General features: G+C 46.5%; 1 protein-coding gene across 1 annotated transcript in view; it reads right to left on the reverse strand.

Annotated features, from left to right (window-relative positions):
* Positions 1-226: 226 nt before the first annotated feature.
* NOC2L (NOC2 like nucleolar associated transcriptional repressor) overlaps positions 227-27,648 on the reverse strand; it is a 492,322-nt gene continuing 464,900 nt past the window's right edge. Inside the window, exons 18-19 of the mRNA XM_078642345.1 lie at positions 15,690-15,836; positions 227-1,632 (exon numbers count right to left, since the gene is read on the reverse strand). Coding sequence (XP_078498471.1) covers positions 1,508-1,632; positions 15,690-15,836 — 272 coding nt within the window. The 3' untranslated portion in view covers positions 227-1,507. The remainder of the gene's footprint in view (positions 1,633-15,689; positions 15,837-27,648) is intronic.

Genomic DNA, 27,648 nt, shown 5'->3' on the forward strand with positions numbered 1-27,648 from the left:
GAAGTTATTTAATTGCCTCAAATTGTAAAGCGCTCTGATATCCTTCGGGATCCAGTTCGCACTATATAAAACTATATAAATAAATACATCAGTCACCCTCTGCACTTTAGCCACCCAGTGCACCTATGTGATCCTCAGCCACTCTGTGCATCTTTATGCACCTCTACCACCTTGCACTCGCTTGCCATCTCTGCTTCAAGAAAACTGAGACATAAGGGACACAGGGTTATTTGTCCAGCTCTACACCGTTTTATTACAAAAATTATACTTGCCCTGAAAACAGTAAACCTTTATCCAACAAACACAGCTAGTGCCACGTGAATCTTCTGGTGACCCACAGGGCTGATTCGTGCCTCGCGGTTGCTGTTGGGCTGGGGGTCGTGGGTGAGGAGGTTTTTTTTTTTTACTGTTGCTGTAAAAGCGAGAGGGGGGGGGGTTGTCCAGCCTTAGGGAGGGGATACACTCGCTCCTGCAGTGTAGGAAGGTGGTCTCTGTTGCAGAAGGCATGTCGGTCACACTGATGCAGTGGACTCTGGGCTCTCACGCTTGCAGCAGATGTTTACTGGTATCAAAGTTGCAGCACAATTGGGGATCTCACGGCTGCAGCTGTGTTGCGGTGCCTCACTGGTCGAACAGGGGTTGGGGAGATCATGCTACAGTGATACAAGTGGGATTAGGGGGTACGACAGGTGTGGGTGTCAAGAATGTGCAACAATTGGCGATGTTACGGATGCAGTGAGACTGGGTAGAATTTGTAGTAACGCAAAACTAGGGGGTGTGGGTTGGTCTCACTGAAGCAGGAGGGTTTCTGGTAACTGCAGGATTGTAGCATTGCATTCCTGCGGTAGGACTGGCAGTCTCACTGCTGTAGCAGGATTGGGGGGCTCATCACTGGTGCAGCGGGAGTCTCACTAGTGAAGCAAGATTTGGAGGGTGAGTGGTCCATGGAGAATCACTTCTGTGGAGGGGGTAGGGGTGGTTGGGGGTGTGAAGACTGCTGCTGGAGAATGATGCCTCACTGGTGCAGTGAGACTATTGGGAAGTTCTCCCTACTGTAGAAAACGTTGCTACAGCAGAACTGGGGGTTCGCTGGAGATGCTGGACTGGGGGATCCCTATTGCTGGTGGAATTGTGGGTTCACTTATGCAGCGGGACAGGGTCCTCACTGCTGTTGGGAGGTTGGGAACCCCGCTGCTGCTGGGGGGTTGGGTACATCAATGCTGCTAGGAGGTTGGGGACCCCGCTGCTGCTGGGAGGCTGGGGACCACACTGCTGCTGGGAGGCTGGGGACCACACTGCTGCTGGGAGGCAGATTTGAGGGGCTTAAATGCTGCTGCAGGACAGTGGGTCTCGTGGACACAGATGTTTGGGGACAGTCCCCTCCAGGCAGGCCCAGGTGGCGTGCACTGCTGCGCCGTCCCAGCCAGTCGTCTCTGCTGCGCTCCTTCCTTTCCAGCTGTTTTTCATTTCAGATAATTTATTTCCGCCACAATAAAAGTCCAAGGTCTCATTCATCGTCGGAGAAGCGCAGATCCTGCACGATATCCTCGTCCCCCGCCGAGAGCGCCCGCAGGTCCGTCGGCGAGAGGGGCTTGGCGGGCACCTGCCGCGCTGCCCCCGCCTGCTGCTCCCCTGTGGGCGGAAGAGGACATAGAAATTCTGCTTTATCAGGAAGGAACACGCCGGCGAGGGCGGCTCATCACTAATTAATCACCATGCTCATTAATTTATTGTTGCCGCTGCAGTTTCCCGATAGCGGGGTGGCGGCGGGGGACTCGGCGCCAGGCGCGGCCTGCGGGCGCTACAGTCCCCGGAAACCACAGACTGTGAAAGCGGTAATCAGGCACCCCCACCCCAATACCACCACCCCCCCCCCCCCACAATGGGGCACTGCCCCTCCCTCTTGGAGGGCACGGGGAGGCCGCTATTGTTACACTCAAATAATTTGCAGACACTCAATTGTAAGCCCACATTTCTGATCAAGGAAATAAAAATATATTCAGTGGGTTCTAGGCCTCATTTTGCCCCCTTAAACCAAAGACACAGCTCGCTGCTACCACATGTATTTCTGAGACTCCCCTCACACCCGACAGAGAAATCAAGCACAGCTCACACAACTCACTGAAAATCAAGACACACCTCACTCAGATCGCACAAAGAAACCAGACACTGCTCACACTCTAACTGAGAAATCAGAGAAGCACCTCACAAATTCAACAGAAACCATGGCAGAGAAACCAAGGACACTCCTCAGTCATCCAGGAGAAATCATAAACACCACTCACACATCACAAAGGGGCTTCAGCACCATGGGTTGCACATCACACAGACACCAGGGACAAACCTCAAACTTTGGGCACACCACAAAGATCCCACGAAGAAATCATGGGCACGCCACACAGATCGAAATGAGACATGCCGACGCTCCAATGAGAAATCAATAAGGAGTATCACACAACCCACAGAGGAATCTATAACCCTTCAGTGCGTTTATTTGGTGGGACCCGTCTAGTCTGATTATGGTTGATCCTCTTTTGGCTGCAGGTTGTGAAATCTCTGCATGTTTAGGGTGCCTGAGAGTGGGGAGTTGGCTGACCCTGCCATGATCCACATGGTGAATCTAGGCAAGAGAAGGGAATGGGGCTCACATATATTTTGGTGACTCAAATGGTGCTGCTTGCACGTGGAAGATTGCTTTATGCCCCACCCTCGCGTCTGTGTGGGCTAGCAATTCTACTCCCGTGGGATGAGCTATCTGGTTAAGTGGACATGCTGTATAGCAAATAAAACTTGTGGTGGGTGGTACGAAGAGGAAAGCCTAGACATTTTGAATTTGTGCGTCGAAGATGCTTGTGCACAGCTAGAACTCCCTACGCAGTGTGCCAGACGCTGAAGGAGGCTCCTAGCCTTTGATCGCTCAAGTGGGTCTGTCCTCGCCTCAAAGCTTCCTTTGAGTCCATTTTCTAATCATAGCCACACTTACTGGGTCTGTGACCCATTCTTAACGAAGGGATGAAAAGATACCCACAGCAGGCAAGATGTGTGGCGAAACTGTCACTTTTGCACACCTACCAAAGCACTGATGGGGATCACCCACCTAGCCCAGGTATCCATTATCATGATTTTAACCTTAAAGGAGGGATTTGTAATGAAGTATAGGACCCAGCGGACGGGGCAGGTGGTGTTGATGTGCAGCTGGAAGTTCATTTAGCCTGGGTGGTGGCTTGGTGAGGGGGTGGGGAATACAAGGTGTCCGATTGTTCCTGGACCTTGAAGGGCGTGAACAAGTCCAATGCGGTCTATCTTTACCAGTATTAGTAGTGAAAGCAGACCTCCCAAGCTATGCAGCTACTGTATATTGTGATAAGCCCTCAGAGATCAAAAGGCGAACGATTGTGAACTGCACTCGGACATATCACATATGACCTGGTAGCAACTCAATGTACACAGATTTAGAAACTCCAGTTCATATGAGACAGTGCTAGTGTGTGTGTATGTGAGACAGAAGGTGTGAGGGAACGTGATTATGACTGTGTGTACACTCAGCAGAACACTGCCTGTTAAAGCTTGCCACCTTCATGAACGTAAAACCTTAAAGGGGTTTGTCCAAAACAATCTTAGCAACTTTGTGCACGAGACCGGGATGTATTCTTTTCATAGCATTCCTAACAAGTCCCAATGAGAAATAAGGACAAACTAGCTTCATTTAACAGAGAAGACAGGGACAAACATAAAGCCCACAGAGAATTAGAGGAAAGAGCCCCTTATTTTGCATAGAGAAATAGAGGAGAGACATCGCAGGGAAAAAAAGAGAAAATAAGGGCAGTTATATGACGCCCAAGAGAGCTGGGTCAGACGCAGTCAATAAGGATGAATCTTCAAAGCTGTAAAGGTAGCAGCAAATCCTCCCAGTTTTTCTATTTGTAATTTAAGGTTTTTGCAGTATTTTCCGTTGGCTATTTACAGTCGGGATCTCTGACCTGCAGAGACCACTGAAACAGTAACTTAAATGCGCACCAACTGTTCTCTGTGCTGTTGGTGACTGGCCCTCTCCATATTCACTCAAAGGCGTAGCCTCCCAACACTACCAGGCGAGTTTATGGTGGGTGGCTATCATGCTTTGCTCTACAATCTGCTTCTTGCAGGAGCACTTACTTAAATGGTAGTAAAACATATTTGTGTAAGGTTGAACAAGAGGGGTTGGCCATCTTGATTGACCCCAACATATAGGAGGGGGTCTCACCTGGCTTGCTGTGAGGGACACTGAACAGTCACTGCCATTTTTTTTTAACTTGGCATGCTTGGCCTGTAATGCTCGGAAAAGAGCAGACGCTGCCCATTGTAGTGTGTGGCGAAGGGGCGGGGACATGGGCTACGGCAATTGTCCTTTGCCCCCTTCTGGAGTACTATATTGTACTACTCTGGGGATGTTGGGAGTTGCTGCATGTGTCAGGGGACTGCGGTATGGCCTGGCAGCCCCGGCCCACCTCCTGAAGGGTATCAGGGGGAAATACCGCTTATGGGCTGGCCCCAACATGGTAGTTTATGGGTTCAGCTCACATGCTGGCCCCGGCTCCCTTTCCTGTGATGGAGGGAATCTGACATAATGGAACCCAAAGCTACCACAACCAACAGATGCCATGGTCCAGCCAAACATCCTCACTTTAACTTAAATATTGTTAATACACTAAGAAAAAAGTAGGTAAACCAATGAACTCCAGTAACAAACAACAGCTCATATTGTTGAAAAGTTATGACAACAAAAAATGAGTTAACAGCTTTTGAAATTAATGGGACAATAACAATGTATGTGCAGGTCTGTGAAAGAGAGTAGAACATGCTGCGTACAACCCTGGATTTTTAAATGTACAGGATCGATCAGCTTAGTTTTTGAGACTGAAGTCCGGTAACTATGCCTACTCATGCTCCATTAAAATCCATTGGAGTTCCCTTGAACCACAGCTGGTCATTCCTAGAGTGTATGGAAATGTGCCTCAGACAAAACATCTCCAGTCTGGTGAATGAACTGGCATCCCTGGCCCCTGGTGCTACGAGTCGATACTCTAGTAAACCTAACACACCCAGTGTTATCTTAAGGTATTTGGGAGTTCCAAACAAAACATTTGGGAGGGGGGAGGGATTTGTTCGGAACAACCTAGAATTTTAATTTTCAGCTAATCCAAGCCCCGAATTATGCCATACAATACTGAATTATAGTTAATCTTTCAGAAATAGAGACGCACAAAAACAACTGACATAGGACTTGACCGAGGGTCAAAAATCCTTCAGCTGAGACAGACTAGAAAGAGCAACAGAGTCAGGTGTTGGGTATGCAGAAAAGAAGAGGTTGAGATAGAAAAATAGACCGAGAAGGAATAGGAAGAAATATTACTTTACAATTGACTCCTGGGAAGGTGGAGCCATGGAAATTGCACTCTGAAAACACCTTTTGATCTCTGTCAGGAAGAGATGAAGTGCAATACCGGTGCCCATTGAACCGGGACACAACAGCAGAAGTGTGTAAACCATTAACAAATACAGTACTCTTCAGGCCTTCAACCGAACTATAAGGTTGCAAAGGTAGCAGCGATTCCAAAGGGGAGGAAAACCAGACAAGCATAAGAGGCCAAGGCACATCCTCACAGCGGCCCGGAAACCCAAACTTGCAATAGCGCAGGGCACCAATGGGGACCAGAAAATCTCAGGACGTCTCGGAGGCAAGATAAAAACCCATTTGCATTTAACTACCTAACAATTGCCAAGAGCAAGGCCGTTCAGTGCCCTTGAAGGTAGCAGAATATCCTCACACTAACCACAACCAAAACTGAAATATATCACTGGACTAAGCCACCAGGAAAGCAAAATACTCGAGGGGGCACACATCTGCAAGTACCAGAAACCTAGCAATGGAGCCATTTTGCTGTTCAGTCATGCTTAACCTCACCAGGAGGTAGCCAAGCTTCAGAAACCACAAGGGAACTAGAAAATATGATTGCTCCCAGATGACTTTCAAGCCAACACATTGTTTCGCACATCCTTTGCAAGTGCAAAGATGAGGCTGCAATAAACCCCAGGTGCACCTTGAAAACCTGAACCGAGATGGCATCAGCCTAAACCAATGTACCTTACTTTTGCACCCACAGCCCCTCCCTTAGGTTTCCACTGTAAACAATTTTAGCAATCTGAACAGTTCCAGAGCTACCCAAAGTTCCTCAAAAACTCAATTGATTACAGTTAGCTATGGGATAACAGTGAACCATCATCCCTATGTACTCTTCCCCGGAAATTGTAAATACCGCCATAGACTCAATCAATCAGTCTGGTGCAGCCTTCTCCAAAAGAGAATTTGGTTTCAACCACAGTACTGGGACAGCCCACCGTGATGTACAGACGTAGGTCCGTACACTCCCCAAAAGATCTCTGGACACAGCTCACATCCAACAAAACTAAAATTTCACACATACACAAACTGCTTACATTGCTAATCTACAGACATACGGCCTTCAGCTACCATACAAAATTAAATGATAGGTCTCACCCCGATAAAGTAATCAAGGCAGACGAGTCACCAATCAGTGGCATTTGGATTTTCTATAGGTGTGAAATATTCAGTCCACAATTTCTCTGTGGAACATCAAAAATCCCCCCTCATCCCTATTGTTTTATGCAGTAGCTAATTACCACACATTAATGCAATGGCAAGATCTTGCTCTAGGGGAGTTTAATCAACGAGGACGTCAGTATACAGCACCACCAAGCGCCAGCCTCAACAACTATGGTTAGTTGGCCCAGAAAAAATAAAAGCCACGAGATGTATGCAAGTATCCCAACTCTGCATTTTTCGCTCCCCCATACAAGTTACACTTTTTCACCTTTGACACCCAAAGACCCACAGATAACAGCTCTTGTGGAGTCCCAATTAGGGTATAGAGTTCTCAAAGTGCTTCCGCCCTTACTGTTGAGGGACGAACCTTGTTCCACAGGTTATGTAAATATCACCTGTTTGATGGAACATGGGGTGCCATCTTTTTACCGCACTGTGCTAATGAGGCATACTGACCCGCCTCTTACCAACACGTATAATCCATGTGACCTCTCATAATAACGTTTTATTTTAACCACTAGAAGCAACCCCAAGACCTAGCCTTTTGGATTAACTCCTTCTGCAGCCCCCTCTAGGGTCAACATGAGGACAGCACACCGTCAGCAAATTTCCCCCATTTCAGCTGCTTAGGGCACGCATCGGCCTCAGTGCACAGCAAAACAAAAAGTTTCAGGCTCCTCTCGGCCGAGTGTCATCACAAGAGGTGGGGAGGTGGTCCGGCCAGGTGGGTCCACTCACTGCATCGCTGACAGATTCCCGACCTTCGAGAACCCAGTGCAGACCTGCTAGGGACCAAACCACCCACTCCCCTAATACAACCCAGAACACATCTTACAAACCGTGAGCACAACTTCTCTTCCACAGAGCAATATGTGGCATACCACTCTCAACCTGTGAGAAGAACCGAAATTAGTATTTCTAAAGTGAGAAAAATCAAGAATACATCTTTGAGACACAGACAAATCGGTCACAGCAGTAATCCCAAAAGAACAACAAATTCTGATCTGTCACTTTCCACTGAGTGCAAGACCCCTCGCATTCCACACTGACACGCCCAATCTCCCTGCGAGAAAGGTCGCACACACCTCTCACAGGTTAGCAACGAGACAGCGATCTAGGATTCTGGGAGAGACCTCTCTGGTACAAACTCAGACTGTCCTCTAAAATAGAGACCGATGCCAGAGAGCTCGGCGACACACGCTCCCCAAAATCGCATCAAGCAGGCCCCTTTCAGACAGAGTGGGCATCTCTCACGACTCCTGCAAGCGAATCCTAGGCACCCGAAGCCCTGCTAGAAATTAAGGCCATACATCTCTTCCGGAGAGAGATCAAGGGCGGACGGTCTCGCCTCCACCCCCCTCTCAGGGCGAGGGAGCTGCTGGCAGAGCGCTGGGTGAATCATTGCCTCTCCGAGGCGCAGCGATGCCTCATCCGGGCCCTTTATCAGGCTGCGATGATTAATGAGCGCGCGCGCGCCTCGGGGCCCGCGCGTCCTGTCCCCGGAGCTCCGAGCTCATTACAGGCCAGCTGCGCAGTCAGGCTCCGCCGCACCTGAGCGCGCGGGCCGGGGCGGCCGCCATGTGGCAGGAGCGCCGGGGCTCGGCGCCAACGCGGCCCAGCGAGGGATGCGCGCGGACTGTCCGCGCGGGGGGCACCGCTGCGCGTGCATGGGTACCACTATGTTCGCCCCGTAAAATGTCCAAGGTTTGGTACCCGCGTGAATCTGTGGGCTCGGAAGGCACACGAGTTAAAATCCGTGGCGGCCACAGGTACTCTTGCCCTGCACCTGAGAAGCCAGTCGGGTTTTGGTACTAGAGGAAGCTTGGTCAGGCAGCTTTGGCTTAGTGTAAGAGGCGGAGGAGACTTAATCTTGGGTAGATCAACAGAGAACCCCAAAAGAGGCACCCGGGTCCAGCACAAGTGAAGCGCGTATACAGGGTAGGACGACAGCTATACCTATGCGGGAATTCACGGCACTTTTACATTGATGGGGTCAGTAGGGGGCCTCCCTACGAGAAGTGAGGGTAAAAAGCCTGACACTGGACTGTAATCTGCTGCAACCACACACAGGCAGTCACCACATTCACTGTGGCATCAGTGCACTCGGGTGCACCTCCTTTTATCTGATCAGTTCTGGGATTTTCTGTTATGCATGACCTGGGAAAAGGAGGAGCAGTTCTATTGTGTTTGCAGGTTGGGACGTCCTCTGGAGGAAAACAAGGCACGTACAAAAATGGAAAGGAACTAAAATCATCCCAAGCCATAAAGCCACAGTGAACTTCCCTCTCAACACTGTATGCCACCATACAATGTCCTAGCAAGGCACACCAGGCATCTAGTTGCACACAATCTCTGCCAAACCTGATGTAACACGTAATACAGCAAAACACCAACAAACAACCATGACAACAAGGAATGCATAAGACCTGGCCAAGCATAGCAACAACTGAGGCGGGAGCAAAGTGCCAGGGACAATTTTGCACCACATCAAGCCATCACAGCAAGGCATGTAGTGGTCCTGCTCACCACAAGTGAGAAAATATAGGCTAGTAGTAGCAAACAATGTCACAACTAACGAACATGTTACTTTTCTTTCACTGTCAAACCTGATTCTCCATCAAACTGCAGATTCCTCACCGTAGAATACTCCCTAGATGCCAAGTTGGATCTGTAAAAAACCTCCATGGTGGCAATCCTGCGCGCCACCTGTTGGCATCATGCACCTTCACACCTGACTGGATACTGCTACGGAGGGGACAAAGTAGAGCCACATAGAAGTGCACCCCACTACAGGCACACATCAATTTCTTATTTTTTTTCTCTTGATTAGATGCAAGGCAAAAACAATTGTTGATAACAGTGTGCTGAAAAAGAGTTCACTCCACTGAACAGAGAGGTGGGAGGGCGGTAAGGAATCTGCAGTTAGAGAGTATCGACCGGAAAGAACATTATCAAAGGTAAGAAACTTGTTCTTCAGATGGATAATTCTAATTTTAGATTATTGACCTCTGATTACATGCTAAAGTAGTAGCTCCTAAGGTCGAGGTTCTGTGGCATGGCTCAAACCAAAAAGTCTTACAGGACCAAGCAGGCAAAATGTATTTTCCACAGAATCTGGCTGTAAAAACAGTAGTGCTTTCCAAATGTGAGCACTGATGCAAACATCACAACCTGGCAAATGTCAAAGACAGGCACTCCATGCGCCAATAAAAAAGCAGCCGTAGCCCTGGTGGAATGGGCCCTTAGACCTTCTGGAGGCTGGTTTTTGGTCAATGTGTAGCAGATCGTAATGCAAAGGACTATTCACCCATCAGGGTACACTTCTGCGTAGCCTTCCCTTTCTTCACTCGAGATAACACCACAAAATGCTGAATGTCCACTTGAGGGCCCTTGGTACGATCAATGTAGAAACTTAAAGCCTTTTTGGGGTCCAACCAATGGAGCCTCTCCTCCTCTTTTAAAGGACGGGAGGGAGCAAAGAGTGCTAGTAAAGTGAGGGATCGTCCAAAGCAGAAGGGAGTAATGCCATTCAGTAGGAAGGCAGCATCAGTCCCCAGCACCAGCTTGTCCGGAAAAAAGTTAAAATAGGACAGATGCAGTACAAGTACTGACTGTAGATTCGGGTGGAGGACCCCTGCCCTGGTGCTGAGACAGGAGAACTTGCAAAGTGGCAGCCTGAACTTAGGATAGACGCTCATGCCCAGAAGGTCAGAGTACCATAGCCTCCTGGCCCAATATGGAGTCAGTAGGATGACTTGGGCCCCATTATTCCAGATCTTTTTCAGGACTCATTAGAGGAGAAACAGGAGTGTGAAGGAGTACAGGATTTCCGTGTTCCTTCCCAGCTGGAATGCATCCTCAAATTAATGTTTCTACAGAAACTCCAACTTTAAAAACTTTTGATAATCCACATTCTCGCGGTGGCAAAGAGATCTAGCTAGGACTCTTCCCATGTTGCATGACGGCATCCCCCACCTTTAGAATAGCTGCCACTTATGTGCTAGATGCCACCTGCTCAGTGTATCCACTATGGCATTCAGTGACCCTGCTATGTGATTCACAATCAGGGAATTGCCCTGGTGCTCCAACCACCTCCAGAGATGCAAACACTTCTGACACAGGACCCCATTCCACTCTGCTTGTTGCAAACCACAGATTTACTAGAACCTGCATCAGCCTACCCCTGATGGATGGCAGAAAGGCCTTCAGAGCTAGACTTATGGACACAATTCTAGCAGAATGATGTGGAGTCTGCTTTCGACCAGAGTCCTCTGATCAACACTCCCCAGATGGCCTCCCCAAACCAGCAAGGATGCATCTGTCACTGTTGTCGGCTCTGGAGGGGGAAGGGAAAGAAGTATGTTGCTGGATCAGTTGCGTGTGAGTAGTCATCACTGTAATCTCAAGCTGTCTCCTCCGAGACCTGGATGGCGTCGGCCTGATTACCTTGTTGTTGGGACCACTGGGGCTTTAAATTCCATTGCAGAACATGCATGTGCCACATGGTGTAGCCAATAAGGAGGATGAAGGAGGCGAAGAGGCCAAAATGCCTCAGAGCTGCTATTACCGAGATCTAGGAACTGAGCCTGAAACATCTAGCTCCTGCCCAAATGTCCTGGCCGCATTGCGGTGGATGAAAAGCCCTGCCATCCACTATGTCTAGGATTATCCCATTGAACAGAAACCCCTATGGAGTAAGGTGGGTCGTGAACCCAAATGATGTCAAGGGGTCTTGCTGTCGTGTGAATGTGGTACACTAGTGATCATGGCGAGCCTGCCTTCAACAGCCAGTTGCCAAGTTAAGGGAATACTGGCATCCCCAACCTCTGATAATGGGCAGCGACCACCACCACTGTCATATTTGCAAACACCAGAGGGGCGCGGGTGAGACCAAAGTAAATCACAGCAAACAAAACGCTACTGGCCTGCCTTGAACTGCAGATAACAACTGTGGGACTGCAAGATGGGTATATGAAAATGTGTGTCCTGCTGGTCCTAGTACATCATCCAGTCACCTGGGTCCAGAGCAGACAGGATGTGGGCCAGCGTAAGCATCTTGAATTTGCCCATCCCCAGGAAAACACTCAGAGGCCGAAGGTTCAGGATAGGCCTGAGACCCCACTCTCCTTCAGAACGGGGAACTAATACAATTAATAACCCCCTCCTCTTTCCAAGTCCAGCTTCTTCTCAATAGCACCTTTGGAGAGCAATAGCCACACCGCCTGTGGCAGATTGAACAGGTGCTTTTCAGAAACTCACTCTGGTGGCGGGTTGGGAATAATGGCTGGGGTGGAGAAATAAGGCAGGGCATAGCTATTTTCAAAAATCTGTAAGACCCATTTGTCAGATGTAATAGCTTGCAAAACAAATAGGAAATGTTGAATCCTGCTCCGCCCCTCCCACCAGGTCACGCATGTGCCACTACGGGCAAACTCAAGTGGTTTGGTGGCCACTTAAGCAGGGAAAGAGCGGTTTGAAGACTGATGCCCCTGCTGTCATGCATGCTGCCTGCCATATATGCATCGCTGGCCCCGAAAGGATTGAGGTGTCAGCTGCAACACTCCCTGGGAAGGTGGTGTCTATCTTTATGCCAGTCCTCTGAAACTGCCTCTAAACTTTCTGAGTTGATGCAGAAACAGTTTGGTGTGGGTCAACAGTGCTAAGGAGCGTGTGCTGTATCTCTGATGTTTTTAAAGCGTTCTAATGCACAGTCCGCTACTCACTGAAAAGGAAGGCCCAATCAAAATGCATACCAATGAGGGATGCCTGCATATCCCTTGAGAAACCTATGGCACAACTGCCCTCCTCAGGCAACCCGTAGTATGCAGACCTATGCGGATAGCATATCTGACGGTATCCTGTCCATGAATCGTATAGGCCATAAGGTCTTTCCGAAATGACAGCAAGATCTTGCTGGCCATGTCCCACACAGCATGTGTGTAACAGTCCAGAAGGCAAACTGCATTTACGGACCACACTGAAGTCTGGCAGAAGATAACATGGACTCGCCAAAAGCATCAATCCTCTTGATTCCCTATCCGGAGGAGTGGTTGGAAATGAGTTTGGATTCAAATTTGCGGCCGAGGCCTGTATAATAAGACTCTCCGGTGCTGGGTGCTTGGGGAGAAAGTTCAGGTCACCAAGTACCAGTCAGTGACGTAGGTCTACCTGCCTATTCTCAGACGGGCAACAACAAGGCTTCTACCAAGTTTCCATCAAAGCATCAGTGTGGGCATCATTGAAAGAACTAAGGGTTCGGATGTCACCGGCTTTGGCTTTTAAATCTGTTAGCACGTTTGTTTTAGTCTCAACAGTGAGAAACAGCAATTCCAGTGCCTCCACTGCCCCCTGGACCACCACTGCAAATGAGGCACTTTTTTCCATTGGTGGACTAAGTGGTGGGTCAAGCCCTGTTTCAGGCGAGATGTCACTGGCATTCCGAAAACAAGGGACAGGGAATCATCGCTATAATAAGGGGGGAAATTAGCTTTCCTCAACAATCTCATCATCGTCAACTTCTTGGAATGTCCCCTGCTCTGGCACAGGAGGAGAGCCAGAACCAAGAAGATAATGAAGCCTCTGCTAGTAGGTGCAGTGATGGTATAGGCCCTGGATTAGAGTCAGGGTGCATGGCGACCATTTGCAACTCTAATAAATTCATAGTATATTTGTCAGGTTCGAGTTTAAGTTGGTTCAAGGTCTGACAATGGCACCAGGTCATAAGGTAGCACTTGTGGTGTTGGTGTAGCAGGAACATGTATGGATCCTGGGCCTAGAGTTGAAGTGTGTACCACAGTCAGATAGGACCCAGAAGCAGGTCCCAATGGGACATGCGGAGATGGGCAGAACTGCCCGCAGTAGCCAAACTGGAGGCCTCTGTAGTTACGTTCAGCCCAAAGGAGCACAAGAGGGAACTTGTAACGGATAAAAAGTGTACAGCCTGACAAACTTGAAGGCCCCGATCAGCAGCGGGTTCAACAATTGTCCAGGAAATTTGGAGCATGTCAGGAACAGTGGAGCAATGGATTCAGTGACCTTGATGGAGTGCCACTTTAAACTCAGCAATCTCACCCCTTCTCTTTGGAGTCCGAGTGTTGGATGGAGTCCTGTTTTGCTTTCTTATGCCTGCGCCTGGACTTCGACTGCAAAGTTGGGCAGTTGTGGGAAAGGCCTCAAGACCGAGTCCAAGTCCACAGTTTAAAGTGTGAGCAGGACCTACACAAATGCAGAAACTTCTAGTGTTTGACAAGATGGAACTTCGCCTCCTGGTCTGAAATTGCCCTCAGGTGCATGTGGTTGCACTTATCGCATGATTTAAGGGTCGTGTCCAGAGCCCAGGCACCAAAGACGCACCTCATGTGAGTCCGTGACCGTCATCTGCGTCCTGCAATCACAGCATGGCTGGAAACTGTAGTTTGGGTGGGGACATCATTGACTAGCACACTGATGAAAGCGTTTTGTCGTCAGAAAATCAAAACAAAAACAGGAGAAGAGCCCTGAATCCATATTAGAAGGCGTGGAAAGAAAGATACTGGCATCTGCCAGTAAGGATGCTGCTTATGTGCAGCTCCGCTCCGTGGGGGTGAGGAATTAAATGCAGAACTGCGTGACGCCACCTAGCAGTGTGCCGGGCACGGCAATGAAACCGTTTTACGGACCCAATCTGGTTCCTAGAGAGTATTCTAAGGTGAAGAATCTTCTGTTAGAAATATCCAGCAGAATTATGTAGCAAAAGATGCCCTGGGTTTTGCTTAGATACCGGCACCAGTCTGAAACATCTGCACCAGAACCGTCAGCTTGATGCATGCCAAGGCGAGCAGTTCTCCCCTGCCACTTCACAAATCACTTACCAGCTGGCCTGTACGTACAGTTGTATGCTAACACATAGGCTACCGGGAACTACATAGCATTTTTACGTTAAAGCATGGAGATGTTGGAGACTGGGGAAGGAAATTGAGTCTAGAGGAATAAAACCTTTTCAGGAAACATACAACACACACTTAAAGAAATCATTTCCATGCTTCTGCGTCTCACAAAGCACTAAAAATAACCATCCTGCATACCCATTCACATGGCAACAAGCCTATTACACAAGTGAAAGAACCCACGAAAAAATGTTGAGTGCCCTTTCAAATACTGGCATCTCTGCTCAAAATGCCAACATGACTAGGATTTATTTTACTGAAAAAAGGGCCCCTGGTGTTGATTGGCACACACTGTTTCAGCATTAGTTGCTGTTTCTTGGGATTCCTGTGAGGTGAGAAGTCAACCTTCAAGTAAAAAGTATTGACATAGCCAAAAGATCTGGCATTTCAGAGCCATAACTTAAGCTTTATTTGGGCCAAGTAGAAAGATGTGCTTTTTACAGTTGTGGTATGGCCGTGGGTGTTATAATTAATAATGCAGTAGGGCGTTTGCGTATAACTGCGGGGTGGTGGTGATGTGGGGTTTATGTGTGGCACAGTGTGCTGAGGATCTGGGTGTCAGGCACCTGGACCTAAACACAAAGTGACAGTCAAATGACTATCCGTCCTTGAGCTTGAATCAGACAAGGCCGATGCACTTGTCAGGGTCTTCTTGCTGGATGCAGACTGTGCAACACCTTATCTCACCAATCAGAGAGCCACAATGAAATGGGGCAAAGAAAACGAGCATAAAAGACATTCTATGGTTCATGAAGAACACGTCTGTCTGTGAGAGAGCAACAGCACTACCTACCCAGGCATAAAAGGGAAGCTGCTTTAACAAGTGGACTGAGAGAAGTTAAGAACGGAGACTCCCAGGGGCAACAGCCCTACATGAATGTGCTACATAACCTCTACTCTTTCACAGTGCTCCGTAACTTTGTCGAGAGGGTTGTGCTTAGATGTGTACACATACTTCATCCATTCATACATACATACACTACACAACACTACACAACACGTTACTATTCATGGTTCGATCAGGGATATCTCCAAACACTGCAGGCACGCTTTGGCATGGCTAGGTAGATACTACAATGAGACCTAGGACACTTCAATTTTAGGCCACAGACAGACACTCCTATCTCTGCAATGCACCGCTGGATAGAAAGTCTTCTTACCCTCCGAGTTTGATTCTCCTGAGAAATCGCCCTCGTCATCATCCTCGACCTCATACTGGCCCTCATCCTCGCTGCTCATGTCCGAGAGATCCTCCTCGCTGCTGCTGTCACCATCTGATTTTCGGGATGTTTTGTCCTTGGATTTTCCTAGAATGAGAATGAAGGATTAAGTGAGTCCGTTATCGATAGCCAAAAAACGTGTACATCTGTGACAGATCTGGTATACAGCCGTTTTGGACTCATGAGGGTAGACAGAAAAACTGAACATTAACTAGCTTGTACCTCCATGGGTAGCTTGATTGCAAAGATACTGGGCTAGGTCCTAAAGCACAAGCCTGACCAACCCCCAAAATAAAAAGTGTCTCCTAGAATATAGCTGGCCTTGAGAAGAAGGCCTCAAACGCACACACAAAATAATCTGAAGCTGGTTATATCATGTCATCTTACTGCAGGAATCATGGTCACTAACCCAGTGGAAGCTACAAGAATTTGAAACCACTGTCATACCAAAAACAGACTAAGTTGGGCAAACCTCCGAATGTTTTCAGATCTGCTGGCTAAATAGGACCCATGTGCGAACAACCACCCAAGCCCTGTTGTAATAGATCATTCTTCTCCATAGCTCTTTTGTTAAGGTCATAAAATCCGCTAAATTAAAGGGATTTGGAAATCTAGTTCTACTCAAAAGCTACATAAAAAGCAACTTGCTGGCACTAACCAAGTCATCATAGAGGGAATTTTTTATGCCAAGCAAGGCAAATTTGGAGGGGTTGACGAAGACCTCAAGGAAGCAAAACAACCCCTTGGAGCTCCAATCCGTAGCGTAACATTCACGAAAAAAATCAAAAAGAAAGGACACTGGAAAACTTTTGTTCAAGAGTAGGCATGATCTCTGCATTCTTTAGGGTAGGCAAGGAGAATCAGAACACTTCATAATTTTTGCAATGATAGAGTATCCTCCCTTACTGATTACATTGTAATCCAAATAGATGACCGGACTCCGCTTCATAACGCAAGATTCAGTGGGAGACTCAAAAGTGTTCACAATCTCATGATTTTGATAAGAACAAGATTGACAAACTGGGACACGAATAAGGTACCGGCAAACGAAAATCTGGGAAGCCAAATAATGTTTAGCATTGAGCAGCCTCCGAGCACCTGTATATTCTTGGTAAGTCCGCTGCAATATGACTTTTGAAACCGGACAGACAGCTGTATTTTCTGTAATGCTCGATCTAATAAAAATGAGTTATTCAGGACAGGCTACCCTTTGACTAGACCACAGAACTGATGGTAGAGAGTAAGAAACATCAGACAGGGGGATCCGGCCGCACATGTGACTTGATTCCTGCTTCACAATTCTGGGTTTTCATTTTTAACTGTACAGCGCACTGAAGGAAAGAAACCTTGAGGCAGCGCATAGCACGATGTATTGAATGAGAAACAGGGACTGTTGGGTTTGAGGGGGATCGTAAAACAAATGAGGGAGAAAAATGTGCCAACAGGACCATTTCGTGGTAGGAAAAGTGAGTAGCGCTTGCATAGTATTATCCTGATTTTTAACAGAAATGGCAGCACACGATGACAGAATACAAGCAAAAGTCTCTGGGGTTAGGAACACACCTTGTCCCTCGTTTTGATGTACTTGTGCAGCACCCCGCAAAGCTCAGTGTAGCCTCCAAACCACTCGAAGGCGCGTGTACCCCGGCGACGGAAAAATCGCTCCCAGTATTGGGCCGAGGCGAACTCCTGCGAGCTCCGTGGCAGCAACTCCATAGCGGGAAACACAGAAACGGGCAAGAGACGCAAGCGAGTACATTTAATTACAAGAGAGCAACACCTTCGGGTAAAGTTCGCGCTATACAAAATCGCATTACATAAATAAAAATAAAAACGATTGCTATTGTAAAACAAGGTAAAACCCATACCAGATATGCGACCCCAGGGCGAGAGAGCGGAATGAGCGGAAGCAGGAAGAGACGTGCGCGTGCACTTCCGAAACCTGCCGTGGGGCGGGACTTCCGATTTCTGCTGGAAGCCCGCGCCCACGGAGTGCCCGGTCAGAGGAGCAGTGGTGACGCGGGGCTCCCTAGCCCGAGGGAGAGTCCCACATTTTCGGAGCCTGTACCAGAAAGAGCCCGGTGAGTGGTGGGGTGCATGTTTGTGTGTGTGCGCATGTGTCTGCATATGTCTGCGCGCGCGTGTGTCTGTGTACGTGTGTCTGTGTACGTGTGTCTGTGTACGTGTGTCTGTGTACGTGTGTCTGTGTACGTGTGTCTGTGTACGTGTGAACAGCCTGCCGGAATCAGAGCGCGTGTTCACGCGCGCGACCTGATCAGATTCCGGCAGGCTGCGTGCGCGTGCCAGTCTCTTGTCCTCTCCTCTTTAGTCCTTGAAAGCAGAATCGATCACTATAGGCTCGCTTTGCAATAGCAGGGCTTCTCCCTGCAATCGCAGGCGCGACCCCTAAAAACTGCCCTGTGCAAAGGACAAACATTGCAGGTATGCCGGGAAATTCTACTGTAATTCTAGAAGGAAGAAAATTATTATGTGGGAGTTTATATAGATGCCATGGGGGAGTGGATAAGTCTAGCAGAAACTGCACGACTCAGCAAAGATCCACAAAAAAAATAAAGACAATCAGACTTTTGCTCCTCGATCAATCACTGCTGAGAGTCTTGTTTGCCCAATGAACATGAAAAGTGCCCAGGAGATTCCATACCCAAAGACATAACAAAAAGCACAATAATGAATTATTAATTAACTGATTCATGAGTGCCCAATAAATCGAAAAGAGATGTTTGTAGTAGAAAAGACACACTCTTCAACTGACAACGCACACCTAAGGAAAGCATTTAAGACCCTAGTAGAAAGACATTGGGATTCTTCCACATGAAACGCAAAGAAATTCACCAAGTAGCAATGAATACTGAAACAAAACGCTTCCGGAACCTGGTTTCCTGTGTATCTTCAGAAAGGATAGTGACATATGAGCTGAGAAACTTCCAAGCTAGTTGGGTCACTCACATCCAGAATGCTTTCCAACATTAAGTTGTGTAAGAATCTTTGACCAAAAGAAATGTGAGCACTAGGTCAGATGCATTGGAACTTCTGAAATCCATTGAGTAAGAGCATTTAATTGAAATAAAAATTACTTTAAAAAACAAAAATGTTTTCAGACTGAAAATTGGAACGGCCCCCTGGCCAAAGGTTTTCCAGAATTAACTGTTCAAATGCTTTCCAGACTGGTGGGTAAAAATATTAAGGAAGCTCATCCACTCCTGCTCTGAAAATTGTACCTTCCACACACTGTGACTAAATAGATCATTGTGCTAATTGTAAGAAGGGAAAGATGACATTCAGAAAATCATACAGGCTTATCAGCCTGGTAGACGCAGAAGCAAAAACTTTTTTACCAGCATTATCCTAAAAAACATGCAGAAATGGGAAGGAGGCAGTGTCCTGATCATGTACCAAGGAAGAATCCATCCCAAACAATCAGTGGATTTGTACAGCGAGCGCTTGTTGTCACCTGTGAGGTTACCCAGGCGATGGCAGGGTCCAGTTGATTAGCCAGGTCTTCAGGCACTTACCGAAATCTGGAAAAGACAGGGAGGTCCTTAGATGAATGGGTAGCTTGTTCAATTTCTTCGCTGTTAGGTAGCAGATGGAGCAACCTTTGCATTTGTTACGTCGGATGTGGGGGTTGAAGGCTATAGAAAGGGACGTAGGGCGGGGGTGTCTGATGGAAGTTTAGGTAGTAGTTCAAGTAGGCAGGTCCGCAGTTGAGTAGAGCCGTGTATGCATGGATCAGGAGCTTGAGCCAGTGTAGTCGCCTGGGTAGGGGGTGATGTGGGTTCGTCTAGGGAGATCCAGAACGAATCTGGCAGCGGCACTCTGTATGGTCTGTAGTCGAAGGAGGTGGTCAGTTGTGAACCCCGTTTAGAGAACGTTGCAGTACTCCAGTTGGGTGGAGGTGAGTGCCTGGGTAACGGTGTATCTGCATGATTCGTGGAATTTTCAAGAGGATGAAGAAGCAGGAGTAGGAGACAGAATTGATCTCAATTGTCATGTCCAGAATGATGCCTAGGTTCCTAGCATGGTTAGTGGGGGTAGGAGTAGGTCCAAGTTCTCAGATCCACCAGGATGCATCCAAAGAGAAGGTTTCGTTTCTGAAAATCAATACCTGTCTTGTACGTGTTGAGCTTCACACCGTTGTCCTTAATCCAGATGGCGAAGTCTGTTATGCAGCTGTGGAAGTTGGTCTTGTTGATGGTGGTCTTGTTGATGGTGGTATCTCGGAGAGGATGAGTTGTGTGCCATCAGAGTAGGATATGATGTTGAGTCCGTGGGTTTTGGGGATGCTGGCCAGAGGTGGCATATAACTGTTGAAGAGGGTGACACTGAGCAAGGATCCTTGGGGTACTCCACAGATGTCCTTGGTTTCAGAAGTGATGGGGGGGAAGGCAGACTTTTTGCGTTCTTCCAGTGAGGAAAGAGATGTTACATCTGAGAGCAGCTCCTTCAAAGCCTATTTTGTGCAGCCTTGTGATGAGTGTGTGGCGGGAGACCGTACTGAAGGCTGCCAAGAGGTCTAGGAGGATTAGAGCCGCAGTCGTTCCTAGGTCGAGTACGGCTCAGATGACATTGGTAGCCGCGATAAGGGCTGTCTCTGTGCTATGGTATCCGGATTGGTAGGAGTCGAGTAGAAGGTTCAGTTTCAGATGTGAAGAGAGTTGTTGGCTGATGGCTTTTTCTAATACTATGGCCGGGAACTGGAGCAGGCAGATCAGTCGGTAGCTGTTGAGTTCACTGGAGTCTGCCGATAGTTCCTGTAATAGGGCGTGGACTTCTGCATGTTTACAGTCCTCGAAGGAAGGTGGCTGTGGCAATTGAGATGTTGAACAAAGTGACTATCATTGACCAGGCTTTCGCTCCCCCAAAGTTTTGCATCAACATTTGTGAAAAAACATTCTTTATGCAGCTTTCCTTGACTTCTTGCCTACTTTAACCACATCAACTGGAACAAACTATGGGCAAAGGTAGAAACATTTCTCCGATCCACTACTTGGCCTTACTGATCAAGAAGCTACATATATACACAGCCTTGCAGGTGAGGCATGGAGTGAATGAAAAGCTGACCATGCCCTGATGCTTATTGGCCACCTTACTCTTTAACATCTCTATAAATAACCTCCCAGAGGAAGTTTTGAACAAAGTCCCTGAAACACCGAAAATTCGGAACAAACCAGTCCGAATCTTACTTTATGCTCACGAGTCTGCGCTACTGGTGCGAACCCTGAATGTCCTCCAGCCACTGCAGTTACATACTGAAAATTAATGCAAGAAGAACAGCATTTTACTCAACAAAGGAGAAAGCATGGTAATGGTGTTGGGCTCAAAAAGAAAAAAAGGTTGAAACGGCGATACCTACAAATATTTGAGACTTTTACCTGTTTAGGGATAACCTTCACTACATCACCTCCAGGAAGGCAAAAGTGCAGGACTGCTCAGGGAATAATGTTGTTCATGCATTTCAAAGAGGAATTCTGCTCTACATACCATGTATGTCCAAAGCAAAAATGGACTTGATCGCCACCTCACACACATACTATGGTCAGAAATGGTGAGAAAAATTGAGTCCGGGATTGTCACAGGAGAAACTGTAAAAATCTCAGCTGCAGATGTTGTTAGCACAGTTAGTAGAGTCAACATCCAGCTGACTGAGCTGATACTCTAGTCATACTATAATGCCAGACAAAGTTGATGGGTTTTGCGGTCAAATGCAGCACGGCATGTTTATCGCACCTGATCAACCTATACCTTGCAATGGGAAGTCGATAGAAAAGACTGCTCACATTCTCCTAGAGTACGGATGGTATTCCAAGAGCAGGACGATTTTTCTTGATGAATTCTAAAGTCAGTTCAATCCAAAGATCCCTTGAGGACCTAGTCTCTGTTTATAGGAGACCGTTTCCCAGAAATAACGCCAAATGTTCAGCTTTTTGTTAAGGACAGCCTAAAAAATTTGAAGTGCAAACATTACTGCCCTGGCCGCAACATTGAAGACTTTTGATGAAGCTAATAAGGCAGTTTCCAAGATATGTGCTTCCACAAAACAACCTTTTACTGTGTGGCTGGGGATACTCTTATTTTTCCTCCTTTTTTTCTTACGGCCAGGCTCTCATTCTCAGTTGGGATTGCAGTCTAATACATTAATTATAGTTTAATCAATTAACTACGGACCATTATGCAATATCATTCATAATTCAATGCCTATTAACTGAAAAGACTGAACAACACAATAGCCACTAAGATTTACATTTTAACAAGAGTTATAGCAGGTGTTGATTTTTCTGGAGGAGGGGTTTCAGATCCTCTTTTGTTACATCCACTTTCCGTTCTACATTCTTCTCATCATAGATATTTGAGGATGTGATAGCTCCAGTTATTTTCTTTCCTAGTTCATTTTGTTCGGTTAGTATTTCAATTAATGTTTTTCTCTTTTGTATTCAAAGGTCCCAATGACCGAATGCCCAAAACAATAAAAAACACTAGTCTATTGGACATGCTACAGCTGAGCACAGGACCAGCTATCCACTAACACAGGACCAGGGCCACTACAGCATGGGTACGTGCTTCATAGCAGTTAGAGGCCGGCGCCTGTAGGTCAACTATTTGCGACACCATGACCTGGCCCCATACTTGCCATAGCACACCTTCGGCCTTCTTTCTTTTAGAACATGCCTTGATCACATTGGGTGTGTGTGTGTGTGTGTGTGTGTATATATATATATATATATATATTCAAAACCAAGGATTCCTTCAGCAAAGGGTGTCGTGGAGTCGCGACAAAATCCAAGATTAATCCACCAGGTTTACTTGAAATCCGTTTTTATTTTCAATCCATATGTGTCAAAAATTAAGACAAAAAACAACGCGTTTCGACAGCCTCCGCTGTCTTGGTCATATATATATATATATCTTATGGCTCCAATTTACACCGATCTCGAGGGTCACTCTGTGTTGGGTGCCGTAAAAACGCGTCGGTGTATCGCGTTTGAAAATTGCAGCTCCAGTCTTTTTCAACCCATACCCAGCCGGGTACATCAACGTGCGATCATGAATAAAGATTTCAACTACCCCGTAGCGAAACACTTTGCCATGACGCACAATAGCAAAAGAGAACTGTTGCAATATTTTGCACTGGATCATGTACCTGTAGACCCAAGGGGTGGAGACAGATTGCGGAGGCTGTGGAGGTTAGAGTCCCGCTATATAATAGACCTACAAACGAAGGCTCCCATGGGTTTAAATAGGAATGAGGAATTATCATCTCATTTAGGAAAAACATAGAATATGAAAAGATAAACCCCTGTCCAAACCATACCATACCCTGTGAGAAATGCCGATCCATGGCTTAATAACTCATGTATCACCAACAAGGGCGATCTGAAACAGTAGCTCTGCATGCACTGGCACCAGGGCGCTAAGAAACTCACACGTGTAAAAAACATGATGTCATATAGTGATTCTGGCTTTTATTTAATTATTTAAAATGACTAGAAATAATTGTTTATAAATTCCATATGAAATGAATTTTAAACTATATCGCCTGTGGTAATGTTCAGAAATGATTTATAATGAAACTGTAATAGACAATGTGAAGTTTACTGCTCACGGGGTAAAAACGGTAGTCCAATTTCTATGTACATGCCAAGTATGACGAAATGTTTTTTAAGTCTGCCTCCTTCCGTGTCAATGGTAGACACTGACGAAGGAAAACCGAAACGCGTTTGTCTGCTGAGTGTTTAAATTAAATAACGGAACCTAACACTTCTCATGTGAGTGCCGGATTTTCTTTCCTTTGAATGGGAGACTATCGGAGCGGGAATATATAAATATATATATATATATATATATATATATATATATATATATATATATATATATATATATATCCCAGACCTGAAAGATCATATGTGGGAGTTTCATGTGGATTCTGGGCTTCCTCCTTAACTTGGAACACCCATGCACGTCTCCTTCATCAGAGTCCCTGGCTATCATCTTTTTTTTTTTTGCAGAGTTTTATATAGCGCAAACTAGACCCGAACCGAATCAGGTACCAGAGCGCTTTACATATTTTCCAGTTACGTTACATGAGGACACACTTTCATTTTAGGCACGGGGAGATTAAGTGATTTGCCCAGAATCACAGGAGGTTTTTGATCTTGGTCACCTCACCTAAAGAAGTGTACGGCACAAATGTATTTTTTAAGGGACTGCATCCTCCTGTATCACCCCGTGCTCCATTGAGCCTCACGATGACTGGACTGGCCACATTTGATCTTTTACAGTAACCAACAAAAACCATTGTTAAAATTACACTGGACAAATCTTCACTAACAAAACACAAGCAGTCAATGAAAATCCTAGAGCAATAGAGAATGTCAAGAGAGGTAGAAGAAAGCGAAATATACGGAAACCGAGATAAAGGGAGAAAACAAGGATGGAAAATAATATACAAGCACGAGACAAAGACAGAAGTGCAGGCTGGGGGTGGAAAGAGGCACGGGTGGACTCAAGACACAGGCAGCCTTTGTATTCAGGAACCCCGGCACCTGGCCGTGCCGCGGCAGGATGGTAAAAAAAAAAAATTCACAGCCCTTGCCCTTATTTATTAATGTATTATTCTATAATTTGAGCTCTGAAGCGAGCTACAGAGATGCTGACGACAAACAAACTCATACACTGAAACTTTTTGTGAATAATTTTCCTCTACGTTGATTACAAGGGATCCCTTTAATGTATCGTTGATACAACTGACCTTTCCAAAAAAGCATTCTCGCGACAGCTTTAAATCCAGCTACAGGTAACCCGGCCCTACGCCTACTACTGCACATTGGATTGGGGCAGTGGAAAGCATCCCTCCACTGCTACTGGCAAAATCTAACCCTCATCCTGTATCCTAAAACACAGGCTCATCCTGTATCCTAAAACACAGGTTCATCCTGTATCCTAAAACACAGGTTCATCCCGTATCCTAAAACACAGGTTCATCCTGTATCCTAAAACAGATTCATCCTGTATCTTTACACATGGATTCATCCTGTATCTTCAAACACAGATTCATCCTGTATCCTAAAACAGATTCATCCTGTATCTTTACACATGGATTCATCCTGTATCTTTAAACACAGATTCATCCTGTATCCTTAAACACAGATACATCCTGTATCCTAAAACACGGGTTCATCCTGTATCCTAAAACACAGGTTCATCCTGTATCTTCACACATGGATTCATCCTGTATCCTTAAACACAGATACATCCTGTATCCTTAAACACAGATTCATCCTGTATCCTAAAACAGATTCATCCTGTATCTTTACACATGGATTCATCCTGTATCTTTAAACACAGATTCATCCTGTATCCTTAAACACAGATACATCCTGTATCCTTAAACACAGATTCGTCCTGTATCCTTAAACACAGATTCGTCCTGTATGCTTAAACACAGATTCGTCCTGTATCCTAAAACACAGGTTCGTCCTGTATCCTAAAACACAGGTTCGTCCTGTATCCTAAAACACAGGTCCGTCCTGTATCCTTACACACAGATGTCCCTCATGCCTGCCAAAGGCTGAGAGGAGCAGGGAGCGCTTTCCAACCCCACTATTTCTATCAGGAAACCGCAAGCCCATCACCCACCCATCAAAGACACCCACCAGTCACTCTGAGGGGTGCTCCATAGCCTTCCTCCCCTCCCCCTTCCCCCCACCAGCCTCACCTCTCAGCTCCATTAAGAACCTCACGGGAGCAGATTGGTGGCTATTAGTTTGACTTTTAATACCAGTCTGTCAGAAAGCAGCAGTGTCAGGGGGCGTTAATCACAATAATGTCTAAACTATTAGGGGGTGCGAGAGGGACGGGGGCGTGGGCGGGGAGAAAGCAGGTGGTAGATAGATTGGGAAGCGTGCCGAAAAATGGAGTAATGAAAGAGAAAAAGGGACCGGGAAATCGGGACAGAAGATACATGAGAGATGGCGAAAACCGACATGGAGGAAGATAGGGCCACTGGAATTATACAGCAGGAGAGGACCAAATTATGTGGCAGGATGTACTTAATTTTACACCAAGAAACGCAAATTATGCGTTATGAGGTCCATTTTTTATTAGTGTTTCCTCATTATTCTGTTGTTTTACAAGTTCATTTTTACATATTCTACACATTTTTTGCATCCATTTTACACATCCAGGAAAATACAGAAGGGGCAGATTTCACACAAAGAAGAATACACTTCAAGAAAAGAGAGGGGACACCATCACCCAATAGACTAGGCCGCTAGGAAGACACAAAATATTCACGTCATAGGTGTCCCACGCAAGGCTAGGCAAAGATTCCAATTGTGGGGATTGGACGGACCTTTAAAAGAAAGAGCCAATGGGCAGCCACCCCCGCGGGGTACAGTGAGAAAGGACGGTGCTCCTGCACAGCAGTCTCGCTACCAGAACTGCCACATAATAGTTCTCTACGAAGAGGCTGTAGCCCGCTCACTTAAGAACCGGGTTTGTTTTGAACGACTCTTAGCTAATTCAAACACTACTGCTGAACAGGGGGGTGACCACGAGAAGCAAATCCATGGCACTTGCAGACTGTAGCTTTCACTGGAGAGAAAAACAGGGCAGGCCCGAAAAACCAGAACGAACGGGCCGGGTGGCAAAGCATTTTCAAGTCAGGGACATAATATCTGTATCAATAACAGACCCACTCCATTGCCTCCTCGTGGCAGCAGAGTCTGTTCTCCAACTCGAGCTTGAATACGGCACTGTTGTCGTCTGTGGACTGTGCCTAGTTCAGGTTCTTGCAGTCTAGTCTCATCCTTACAGTGGTTGCCCAATTAAAGCATGAGATACACAGGGATACGGAGGGGCCCCAGTTATGGGAGAATAGGCACACGCTTAAAAGGGAGCCTGTAGGCAGTTTCCCTTCGGGGGCAGGTGCATAAAGGCATATGCCCCTCTCTGTATACGTTTTGCAAAAACCGCCACTCAGCCTGAGATGAGTGGGAAGTAGCTACCCTCACTCAGTTTGGGGGCTAAGTATGAGAGATACTGTATGGTCGACCCACAAAGAACAGCATTGTAAATATATACTAGACCTCTAGGGGGTTTATGGGCTACTGAGGGCAGATCACTAAAAACAGGGCAGAGTGAACGAATGTTACCAAGTCACACATTCGAATTTTATACCAGCACATGGTCTCATGGGGAACAACTCTGTTTTAGGCCACTTGGCAGAGAATCTACCAAACTGGTCACGAAGTACAAAAATGTTTGACAAACCCCCAAAAATCCCTTTAAAGAAATGATTCCCAGCCACATAAAAAAATACACAAACACATAAAAAACTGGATTTAGGAATGCAAATTGGATCTGCGTCCAAGTTCCAGTGTTTAATTCCTGTGGGTAGCAGGTACTTGTGATCGGCACATGGGTTGTGCTGGGCCCACTTCAAAGTGAGACCAGTTACCTACCACTCCCGCTGGTTTCAAACATCAAGAGTGCTCGGGCTACAAATGAGCGGACATCGACAGTAGGTTACCAGGAGGTACTAAACTGTAGGGGCTCACATCTCATGAACAGCTTGTCGTGTCAAAATCTTGACAAGACGAGGGAAACCACTGCACCCAGCAGCTGCCAGAAGCAAATGAGAAGCTGGAAAAAAGAGATAACTACAAACCAGCACGAGCACCAATATTGCCAACCTATTTTTATTGTGATCCTTACTTATCACTCGAATAACTGAAGCAAAACAGTAACTCTTGGGGAATTCTTTTTCCAGAATCAATCAAATGAGTTTTAATAATTTTGCATTGAGATAACCAATTCAATGGTTACACATTTTTCTGTTTTTTATGCAACACAATACTTATTTTTCAAATCCACATCACAT

The sequence above is a fragment of the Lissotriton helveticus genome, chromosome 5_1 (assembly GCF_964261635.1).
Source record: "Lissotriton helveticus chromosome 5_1, aLisHel1.1, whole genome shotgun sequence".
Taxonomy (NCBI): Eukaryota; Metazoa; Chordata; class Amphibia; order Caudata; family Salamandridae; genus Lissotriton; species Lissotriton helveticus.